Raw genomic sequence first — 12,673 nt, 5'->3', positions numbered from 1 at the left:
TGATTCACGTTGTAGAAGACTTTCTTTTACCAACAACCAAGGAAGTAGAAAGGGATCCCGGTGGGAGTCAGTAATATGATGAGTTATTTGAGGAGATTGAAGCGGAGTTGTATCCTGGATGTGATTGGATTTCATCCTTGAACTTTTTAGCAAAGTTATTGCATCTAAAAGTTAGAGGGAAGGTGCCTAACAACATATTCGATGAATTGTTGAAGTTGTTAAAGCTTGCATTTCCTAAGGAAAACAAAATTCTCGGATCGTACTACGAGGCGAAAAAGAGATTGAAAAAAATAGGGTTGGGATACGAGTCCATTGATCATGTGTGTCAGTATGATTGCTGCTTATTTTACAATGAGCATGCATCTAAAGAGACATGTCCAGTATGCGGAAGTAGTAGATGGATTACTTCTGAAATGACGAAAGGAAAAAAAGTGCCACACAAGGTGATGCGTTACTTTCTGTTGACCCCTCAGTTTAAAAGATCATACAGTTCAAGGATTACAACGAAACACATGATATGGCATCACGCCAGGAAATCAAAAGATGAAGGGGTGATGCGACACCCGGTGGACGGCTCTGCGTGGAAGGACTTTGATGCAAAGCATCCTGATTTTTCAAGGGATACCAGAAATGTTCGTCTGGGCTTAGCTGCTGATGGATTTAATCTATTTGGCAACATGAACCTTGCATACAGCATGTGGCCTGTGGTGTTGGCAAACTATAATCTGCCACCTTGGTTGTGTATGAAAGGCAATTATTTCATGTTGACCCTCCTTATTCCTGGGCCAAAATCAACCGGTAAGGACATAGATGTATTTTTGAGACCATTGGTGGATAAGTTGAAGGATCTGTGGGTTAACGAAGTTGATACAAGAGATAGTACGACCAACAGGATGCTCAAGATGCAGGCATCCTTTTTGTGGACAGTGAACGATTTTCCAGCTCGCAGTAGTTTTTCTGGATGGAGTGGTCAAGGATAGAAAGCTTGTCCTACATGTAATGAGGACACAACTTCCATCCGAGTAATCGGTAAGACATCTTATGTTGGTCACAGAAGATTCTTGCCAAGTACTAATCGAATGAGAAGAGACACCGAGTTCGATGGAGAAGTTGAGAGAAGACGTCCTCCGAGACGGTTTACTAGTAAGGATATACTAGAACAAGTTAATGCTCTTGCAGTGCAAGTTCTAGGAAAATATGTCCAGTTTGGGGGTGTGAAACGTAAAAGAGGAGTAGATGAAGGTAATTGGAGGAAAAAAAAGTATTTTTTACGAGCTTGAGTATTGGTGTACAAACAAATTAAAACACAATATAGATGTCATGCATGTTGAGAAGAATGTGTGTGATAGTCTCCTTGGCACCATCTTAAACAATGATAAATCTAAGGACACCACTAATGCCAGGCATGATTTGAAAAAGATGGGTGTGAGATAATCATTGTGGATTTATGAAGATGACAATGGGAAGTTGATGAAGCCGCACGCTCCTTATGTGTTAACTCCAGCGTAGAGGCAACAGTTTTGTCAGTTTATAAAAGAAGTTAGATTTCTAGATGGCTTTTTTTCAAATTTGAAGAAGAAAGTGTCCGAGAATGATACAAATATTCTTGTGTTGAAGTCGCACAATTGTCATGTGATAATGCAACGATTACTTTCTCTCGGTGTTTGCAAGTTTCTTCCAAAATCTATATCGACCACTATTACAGAATTGTGCAATTTCTTCAGGCAAATATTTTCGAGGACTTTAAATGTTAAAGATTTGGAGGAAGCACAAAATGATCTTCTTCAGGCAAATATTCAGTTATTTGAGGAGATTGAAGCGGAGTTGTATCCTGGATGTGATTGGATTTCATCCTTGAACTTTTTAGCAAAGTTATTGCATCTAAAAGTTAGAGGGAAGGTGCCTAACAACATATTCGATGAATTGTTGAAGTTGTTAAAGCTTGCATTTCCTAAGGAAAACAAAATTCCCGGATCGTACTACAAGGCGAAAAAGAGATTGAAAAAAATAGGGTTGGGATACGAGTCCATTGATCATGTGTGTCAGTATGATTGCTGCTTATTTTACAATGAGCATGCATCTAAAGAGACATGTCCAGTATGCGGAAGTAGTAGATGGATTACTTCTGAAATGACGAAAGGAAAAAAAGTGCCACACAAGGTGATGCGTTACTTTCTGTTGACCCCTCAGTTTAAAAGATCATACAGTTCAAGGATTACAGCGAAACACATGATATGGCATCACGCCAGGAAATCAAAAGATGAAGGGGTGATGCGACACCCGGTGGACGGCTCTGCGTGGAAGGACTTTGATGCAAAGCATCCTGATTTTTCAAGGGATCGCAGAAATGTTCGTTTGGGCTTAATTTAAGGAGAATTCTCAAGTATGAACCACTCAGCTATTTCATGAGTGTTATGATTGGGAGGCTTCAAAGTTCCATTTGTGAGTGGACGACATTGAGATTGGAAAACTGTAAGGTTTCGTGGGATATAAGTTGCATCTTCATTTTGATTAAGACAGTTAAATCTTGTTTCAATGTCTTTGAAATACATTGAACAAAAGGTCATACTTGAGTAGTTCATACTTGAGAATTCTCCTTAAATTGAGCCTTATTTAGAGTAAGTTTATTCCCTTATAAATTAGAACATGTGTGGTTATTATGATTTTTTTGTTATCAAGAATCGTAACACTATTCTAATTAACAGCGAACACATACAAGAGATTAGACAAAAATACCCAGATGCTGATCATGATCGTTTGCATAGGAAAATTTTTCGTTCGTGGTTTCATAAGAAGGTAGCTTTGAACTTTGAACAATCATTTTATTAATGATATATTTTGTGAATCTAATACCGTTTTATGTATTTAGATATATGACTTGCACAAGCTTGGGTCTTTGGAAAATGGTGATGAATTGTTAGCTTTAGCATCTGGGTCAGATCATTTGACAACCTATTACCAAGGTTGTATAGTCAATGGTGTTCGATTTATTGCACACGACCAAGATAAAAAGCGCACCACACAGAATAGTGGAGTGTCTGTTGCCGGAACAGAAAGTTTTAATTATTACGGCATGCTTGAAGAAGTATTGACACTGCCTTTCACTGGTGCATATTCAATGGAATTATTTCGGTGCAAATGGTTTAATACAAATCCGAGAATGAAGAAAACAGTCATTGAAAATAATATCACCAGTATAAACATCAATGGTGAATGGTACAAAGATGAGCCGTACATACTTGCTACTCAAGCTAAGCAAGTTTTCTATCTCGATGATCTACTTAGAGGTCGTGATTGGAAAGTTGTAGAAAATGTGAATCATCGACATATTTGGGACATTAAGGACAATTCTGATGAGGTTAATGATGTTATTGATGTTGTACATGAAACAAGTTCATCAAATTTTGTGTTGACTGTGGACCTCGGAGAGTTGATTATGCAATCTGATCAACCTATTTATTTTCGTGTCGTGTCATCGTGTTGTGACCCAAATTGCCACCCCTACTACCAACAAATTATGTTAACTAGCAGTACTGCTTAACATTTCGAATATTTTAAAACTTAGGGTTTAATCGAACTATTTATAATGTTTATAATTAATTATAAAATGCTAAATATATCTAAAACTTGATGATTTTTTTTTATTACATACAACCTACCCTATATATATATCACAAGAGTTTATCTATTTACACATTCAATAAAATTACTATTAATTCTCCTTAATGATAATAAAAGATCAGTTGTATGATCGACTATTTATTTGTTCCTAAAAAAATGAATAATTATTTAATGTTTCAAGAAATTATCAATAACGAAACGTATATATATATATATATTAACAAAAGAATAATACTCGATCATATGATCGGTAATACTAATAATATTGAGTAAGACCAAGATTGTATATATTCATAAATATATGTGTAATACAACAGTTTATTAAACATATGATAGAAAATTTTAAAAATAAATGATAATCGTATGGTTAGATAAGCATAATCAACAATGATCACAACAATCTTAGTTTATAATTACAAAGTTAAATAGTATTATTGTTGATCTTAGATCAATCTAACAACTTTATACATTTGATTAGATGTTAAATAATTATTAATTAATGAATGATACTATATAAAACTATAATCACTTATAAAAATTAAAAAGAATTGTGTATTTAAATTCCATAATACTTTTACCGGCGCAATTTTATATTTTACCAGCGCATTTATGACTTTTACATGCATGTTTAAAAGACTATTGCCGGCGCAACATTGCAATGCGCTGGCAAAAATACCACCGTCAAATGAAGGTTTGTATAAAATCATTTTTGCCGGCGCAATAATGCCTAGTGCGCCGACAAAAAGGAGGTCGTAAAAAGTGTGCAAATTTTTGCCGTGCGCAATTGGAAATGGCACCGGCAAAAGTTTCTTTTGCCGGTGCATTTCGTAATTGCGCCAGTAAAAACCACTTTTGCCTGCGCAAATTGTCGTTGGTGATAGTGAAGCTTTTTGCCGGCGCAATTCGTGAAATGCACTGGCAAAAAGATACTTTAATCGGCGCAATTCCGAAACGCGCCGGCAAAAGCCCCGTTTCATGTAGTGATGCAGTCAGTCTCCCACGTTGAGATCACTTCGTATTATAAGATTTGATGGGTTAACATGCATTAGTACAATTCTGAAGTTCAATTCTCACAAATTATTTAAAAAAAAGAGCACCAAATTTTCTACACCAATTGATTCTACACGTTAAGAGTCAATAATTTACATGAGTTCTTGGAATTATTGAATCTCATGCACTTATGATTTTGTGACGACTTTATTTTGTTCATAGAAATTGAATTTATCTAGAAATGTTCTTTAATTATTTATGAGAAATGCTAATAAAGATCACCATACTATTATTGTTGTAAATAAATATTATGTTTTAATTTAAAATAAAATATATTAGCCCGCAATTAAAATTGCACTAATAACAATATATTATGTACAAGATGTTGGACACCTTAATAAGGTAAATTATAGCAATGTTAGCTTTATAAAGAAATGTCATCCCAAAGAACAAGTCTAATTTATAGTCCGTGTTTAGATTCAAAACTTTTGTTGGATTAAATATGAGATAATTTTTTTTCACAAAAAAAAAACAATTTATCGAGCACTATTATTACATTATAATCAATAAAAAGAGTTTCGCATTAAATTTTAATTATAGCCTAATTAGGGCCACGATTGTCAAACAAAAAAAAAGGCTTTGTTTATCGATTCTTTTGCAAGTCATTAATAGCATAAGAAATGACTCTAGCCTTGAGACTACGCTAATGTGGTTGGAATATATATGTGGTTCATATAAAGAGGACATAAAATTATGAAATTTCCTACAAATATACTTTAAATGGATTGAATGTGTTCTAACACATGTTGCTTTATAAAGTGATATAAAACCAGCCAACACGTTATGAATAATGAGTTGACTTAAAAAAGAATTTAATTCAGCCATAATTATTAATATAAAAGTCTATTTTCTAAACTTGATTGATTCTACACGATACTCTAGAGTCCACGCATGAGTGACTTACAAAATAGAGTGTTGATTCTCAAATTTAACTCCAGTTGGGCCTTAAAACAATTAGTAAACTCACAATATTTATTTTTTTTACTTGTAAAAATTAAAGTATATAAACAAAAAAAATGATAATCTAATTAATATATAAGTGAAATATTAAATTTTTCTAATGTATATTTAAAAATATATATGAATTATCAAATAAGAAATTTAAACATATGAAAAAAACATCAAACTAAAGTAACAAACAACACGTTATGAGTTAAAATAAAATAAATATACTTTGTTTATAGATTCTTTTAAAACTCGTGAGAAAAGATATTATAATTATTAAGAAAGTACCTGTGGAAAAAGTGATGTACGATGCATATATGTTGTGGCTTTATAATTATTGTCATCAAACCATACAACACGTTATAATTAATATATTATTTATAAATCTACAATCACTGCATAAAAATAGAAAAGTCTCTTTTCTACACACTTGATTGTACATGATATTGAATAGACTTAAAAAATTTACTTATCTTTTCTTTTTTTTAAAAAAGAAGACTTAATAACTCCACGACTTATTTGGGTATTATTATTATGATATTATTAATGAATAAAAATAGACACATTATTTTGCCTATTTAAAATTAGAGTTGTAAATACGGGCCAGACTTTCTAGCACGGCACGAAATCGGCACAAGCCCGGAAAGCACGAGCACGACACAGCACGAAAAAATATGGACTTGGGTCAGGCACGACACGAATTGAAAATTGGCACAGCACGACACGGCACGACATCGGCCAAAGCACGGCAGGACATGACAAGCCCGAAGGCACGACACGAAAGCACGAACAAACTAGCCCGAAAACACGACACGATAAAAATCCCGATATTTTGACATTAATAATGATAATAAATTTTTATTTGTCAATTTTCTATAAATTAAAATGATAATAAAAATCTATTATTTTTCTTAATGGTTATATTTTTATAATTATATTAATTTATTTTAAGATTTGTGAGTTAAATTTTTTAGCATTTATTAGTAGGTATTCAAATTCTAATAATTATCTTTGATATAATTTTGTGTAAAGTATTATTAAAAAGTATATAAAAATATCTAAAACAATAATTTAAACAAATAAATATATTTGGATTGGTGGTAAGTCCATTGATTGTTAAAGATGAGGTGGATGGTTTGATTTCCCATCTTCACATTTTTTGGCAATAATAAAATGAGCTCAAATAAGGAAAATGGGCCGGCCCAACACGACACGACATAGGCCGGCCCTATGAGTCGTGCTGGACTTACTCTTTCAAATATGGACCGGCCCAGCCCGACACAAATTGAAACATGGGCCCGACCCGAATTATTCGGAGGCACGAAAATGTGGGCCCGACCCGAATTTTTCGCAGGCCGAGCCGACCCACATTTACAGCTCTATTTAAAATGCACACAATGATGTAAACTTTATCTTAAATAATTATTTTCAAGTTGTCTTAACTACTTAAGTAATTTCTAGATCAATTAACCTTAATTATTCTAGTCAAGATCAACACTGATCACCAAACAAAAAAAATTAAAGAAATGAACACATGAGGATGTAAAACCAAAAAACAAGATAACATATCAAGAAAAATCAAAGGTGAAAATAAAATATCTTCAAATTAATTAGTAAGGAGAAGCTTAGCTCATGAAACCACTATCATGGTCATCATCACTTTTCTTTGTCTCTTTCTTATGATGTGGTGGAAATACAAGTTTTAGTATATAAGCACGACATTAGAAATTTCCTAGAGACTAGTACATATACTTTTTTTTTTTAATAATATAGGGCTGCACCGGTGCAACCAGTAGGTATTTCGGTACCCAAATAATTTATTTTATGATGGTGTATATTGTAATCATTTAACACATCTTGGAAATTTTCAAGAAAGTCCTAATAGTTTACAGTGCCAAATATAAGGTTGTTGCATGTGTGTCTATTTTTTTGAATGGGCATATAAAATCTAATTGTTTGAAAATTGTTTTTGGTACTGTAAACTATTCATAATTTTTTTAGGGACATTTTTATTTTTATTTTTGGTAGTTTGAGAAATTATAACCCAATTACATGATCCTGCCAGTTTTCGAGAAATTCCAAATAGTTTACAGTGCTGAAGTGAGAGTTCAATGAGCCAGTTGCACGTATACCTAATTCTTTTATTCACGCGTAAAATGGACTATTTAAACTTCGATTTCAACATTGTTAATTTTTTAGAATTTTTTAAAAATTAGCAGGATGCCTATTATAATTATAATGTACCTCATCTTAACAAAAAAATTGAGTTATAATTTTTCTAAATATCGAATAGGTATCGCCAACTACTTATCTTATGGGCTCCATTGACAACCTATAAGATGTGACATTGATTGATATATTGAAGGAAAAGTAATAGTGATACAAACTATACATTGTACCAAGATTTCAAATAAATAAACCAAACAACACGTTCTGACTACATGTCGATTAATCTTAATTCTTTTCAAGTGTATCAACGTTATATTATCATAAATCTATTATATTTTAAGAATGCTGACCGCAAGAGTAAACAAGTTATAAAAATAATTTTTTTAAAAAGCAAAAAATCAAATTGGTTGGAATATTTATAATACGTACATGATTTTCAAAGAAATTTACACGAAATTTACTTTAGCTGATGTGAACATGAAGAAATTTCTAAATCCGCACTAATTAGCGTTGTTTTTGGAATCTTTTCCACACTTGGTTGCAGCCTTATATTACAACTAATAAATAAGTATATTCTTATTTATATATATATATATATAATAAATACTAATAAATCATATCTCATTACTATTTAATTCTTGGTAATGTATTAATCCTCAAATTTCCCTGAGCCCCACCCCGAGCCCCAAAATTAACCCTATTATGACAAAACCGCTAATTTGTATTCAAAGATTGTCTCATGCCAAATAGCTCGAATAAATCCACATTATAATATGGTCTTATTCATAATTCACCAACATGCTGAAAATATACAAATATGCACTCAACGAGCCAAATTACTAAAATTCCCTTATAATGAAAAGTAGACCCATATGTATGCATTTATCATCATATAATAATATAATTCACATAATCATGCATATAATTATTTAATGGGATAATAAATAATTATGGCACTCTCGACCTCCTAATCAAAGTCTTAAACCTTATTATTAAAAAATTTATATCATTACAACTGAAGTAATTTGAAACTCTTCAGCCTTTGCAGCCTTATATTCTTATATATATATATATATAAATATATATTTGTTTTATTCAAATATCATATAGCTAGTTTCCAACTAAAATTTTAAAATAATTTTACTATATAAGTAAGATATGGTATTCATGTTGAACCAAATCACAGTACCATCTTATCATATCAAACTAAGATTCTTGAAATTTATAAATATTCTAAAGTGTTACAGAAGGTTCATATCATTAGAAAAATGTAGGTTTTAATATTTTATTGTTTAATCAAAAATATTTTCAATAATTTAAAAAAAAAAATTAAATGTAAAACAAATTTTACGAAATAAAGTGGAGCTAGATTATAATCACAAAAGTTATTTGTACCAAAATTAGTGGATTATATATGCAAAATAATTATATATTAAAATGAGAAGTTAATTTTAATTTTAATTTAGACTAAATATGGTGTTTAGTCTTCTTATAAGTCAATCAAGTTTGGTAGGGAGAAGCAAATGTTATAAATAGAGTACGGGTTACGCTATGAAATCCAAAGCCACACAAATCAACCAATTAATATAAGTTTTACACTCAAAATCAGATCATTTGTGAGGAGCGTACGTAATGATAGTAGTACTGGGTCTTATGTTGTTGCTTGCCACGGCTGTTCATGTGGTGAGTGAGAGTAATCAACCTCAGTGCTTGGAAAGTGAGAAAGAGGCTCTCCTAAGCTTTAAACTTGTCGTTCAAGATCCAAACGATCCTATCTACTCACGCACCAATATTAGCGTTGACCAAAACTGTTGCGAATGGAGCTATGTCACCTGTGACCACCAAACAAATCATGTCATTGCCATTGATTTTAGTGGCCCTGAGCAAAATGTAATCGGTGGTGTGATCGGCTCATCCTTGCTTCAACTGGAATATTTGTCCCACTTGGACCTGAGTGGAATGAACTTTAGTCGGATTCCGAGGTTTATGGGCTCTTTGGAAAAACTTACATATCTCAATCTTGGAGGGAATCCTATCAGTGGAATTGTTCCTCCACAGCTTGGAAATCTCACCAAATTGGAATTTCTTGATCTCTCAAGCACTTCCGATCAAGTGATTGTTGGTAATCTTGATTGGCTCTCACGTCTCACTTCTTTGAGGACCTTTAGACTGTCGGGAGTGACTTTTACTAAAGAAGAGCTACAATCCATCAAATGGGCACCTAGCTTATCAACCTTATTTATATCGAATTGTCTACTTCCCAAGGTAGATACTTCCTCTCTTTCTTATGCAAACTATTCCTTTAAATTTCTCCACTCTCTTCAAATCTCTCAAAATTCTATACATCCTGCAACAATTACCTGGTTATTAAATTCTAGTGTAATCCTTGATACGTTGTTGCTCACAAATAACATCATAGATGGTTACTTTCCAAATTCGTTTGTACACAAGCAATTTCTTGAGCATGTTGACTTGTCAGGAAATAAAATTGCAAGTAAAGTGCCAAAATCATTGGGCAACCTTACAAACCTAAAGCATTTGGATTTGTCTAGTAACAATATCAGTGGAACGTTACATAATCTTTTAGAAAACCTCACAGGTTCCACCAGAAAGTCCTTAAAGAATTTGCACTTAAGTTTTAACCAACTTGGGGGGTCAATTCTTGAGGATTTTCAGAAGGCATTCCCATCTTTGATAGAGCTATATCTTGATAATAATCTGTTAGAAGGCCCTTTCCCTAACCATTTAAAAATATTTCCTAGTCTTCAATTTTTAAATTTGGATGACAACCACTTCACAGGACTACTGCCCGATCTTTCATCAATGCCAAATTTGACGACTTTCAGTGCATCAAACAACAAGTTCAATGGTACTTCAAGTGATAGTATTGGTGAGCTTCATAGTCTAGAGGTTTTAGATGTCTCTTCTAACTCTCTCGTTGGTGATATTTCTAATGTGCTAAAACTACGATGTCCTCGATTGAACCACTTAGATTTATCCCATAACTCAAATGCTTCGTTGAAATTTATCTCCAAATATTGGGTCCCATCGTTTCAGCTCACATTCATAAAATTGATTTCATGCAAGTTAGGTCCACAATTTCCTAGTTGGCTCCAAACCCAAACAAACGTCTCTGTTCTAGATATTTCAAACTCGGGTATTTCTGGTCCTATTCCTAATTGGTTCAAAAATAGAACTTCAAATTTAGTGTATTTAAATATGGCTCAAAACAATCTTTCCGGAACTTTGCCAAATCTTTTAATAAAAGAAGATTATCAAGTTAAAGTGGTTGACTTGAGCTTTAACCAATTCCATGGTTCTATCCCATCTTCTTTGTCAATTGTAAGCCATTTGTATCTCTTCAATAATAAATTCACCGAATTCAGATTATTTCTATGTAAAGAAAATGAAGAGTACAATTCACTATATATTCTTGACATTTCTCATAATCATTTATCTGGAAAGATTCCTGATTGTTGGGGAAATTTCCAACAACTGAGTGTTCTAAATTTAGGATACAATAAGTTGTCTGGAGAAATCCCTAGCTCATTGAACAAGGCAATGCTTCAAACTCTACAATTGAGGCACAATAGTTTATCAGGAACGTTGCCTTCCTCTTTGAAAAACTGCAGTTGGCTACATGTTCTAGATCTGGGGAGTAATAATTTGACAGGATCTATACCATCATGGATTGGAGAAAAACTGAACAAGTTAGTTTTACTTAGTCTGAAGTCAAATAAATTTGATGGAAGCATCCCATTGAATCTTTGTCTTCTTACTAAAATCCAAGTACTAGATCTCTCGTCAAATGAATTGTCAGGAGCTATTCCTTCTTGCATTGAAGAATTCACATCAATGAAACAAATGGGCAACCAAGAAAGTACCATCTCTTCAACCCCACTTGTAAGTTACTACCATAGAACTTCCTTCGGTTCGTATAACAATATTGCATCAATCACATGGAAAGGAGTAGAGTATGAATATGATAAAATCTTGGGATTACTAAGAGTTATTGACCTATCAAGCAACAAATTGAAAGGAGAGATTCCTATTGAAGTGACTCATCTTATTCAATTGATTCAACTAAATCTTTCAAGGAATAATTTGTGGGGAGAAATTCCTAGCATGATTGGCAACTTGACCAAGCTAGATTCACTGGATTTATCTCACAATAAAATATCTGGTGAAATTCCTTTAAGCTTGGCTCAAATAAATTCTTTAAATTGCTTAGATCTATCAAATAACCGATTGATAGGAAAAATCCCTACCGGTACTCAGTTGCAAAGTATCAATGCTTCTGCATATATGAAGAACCTTGGACTCTATGGACCTCCCCTATCAAGTTCACGCTCAACAGATGTTCCTTCGTTTTCAACTTATGATGATGATGATGATGAAAGCAATAATGAATGGTGTTATATAGGAATTGGAGTTGGATACATTATTGGATTTTGTGGTGTTTGTGGCAATTTATTGATCAATGCTTCTTGGAGACTTGCTTATTTTCGGATGATGTATAACTTGGGAGACTGGCTCTACGTAATGATCACCATTAAATGGGCTTTGTTGCGGAGAAAACTTGCCTGGCACTAGCTGGTAATAAGTTCTAAGTTTTATTATATACATATAGATATATATCATTATCAATTCGCTAATTAAGTTTCAAGCATTTGAATTAAACATGAATTTTCTTTTACCTAAACCTTTTTTCCTTCATCATTTTTTTACAGATACTTTTGCAGAGGGAAATTTGACTTTTTATGCTTAATAGCATGGTGTAATACAAAATAATGCTAGGGATTTTTAACATTACAAAATAATGCCAAATTTTTTGCTAGTACCCAAAATACCCCTAAAAACAACTATCTCATCTCTTCCCTCCCCCTCT

The 12,673-nt window shown here is 32.9% G+C and overlaps 1 protein-coding gene across 1 annotated transcript; it reads left to right on the top strand.

Annotated features, from left to right (window-relative positions):
* The first annotated feature begins 9,360 nt into the window (after positions 1–9,360).
* On the top strand, positions 9,361–12,527 carry LOC133781480 (receptor-like protein EIX2). Its single transcript, XM_062220485.1, has 2 exons — positions 9,361–12,381; positions 12,516–12,527. The coding sequence occupies exon 1, from the start codon at positions 9,418–9,420 to the stop codon at positions 12,376–12,378; it is 2,961 nt and encodes a 986-aa protein (XP_062076469.1). The 5' UTR covers positions 9,361–9,417; the 3' UTR covers positions 12,379–12,381; positions 12,516–12,527.
* The last annotated feature ends 146 nt before the right edge of the window (positions 12,528–12,673 follow it).

Source organism: Humulus lupulus, chromosome 6 (assembly GCF_963169125.1).
Source record: "Humulus lupulus chromosome 6, drHumLupu1.1, whole genome shotgun sequence".
NCBI lineage: Eukaryota > Viridiplantae > Streptophyta > Magnoliopsida > Rosales > Cannabaceae > Humulus > Humulus lupulus.
This window is presented reverse-complemented; position numbering and strand designations above follow the sequence as displayed.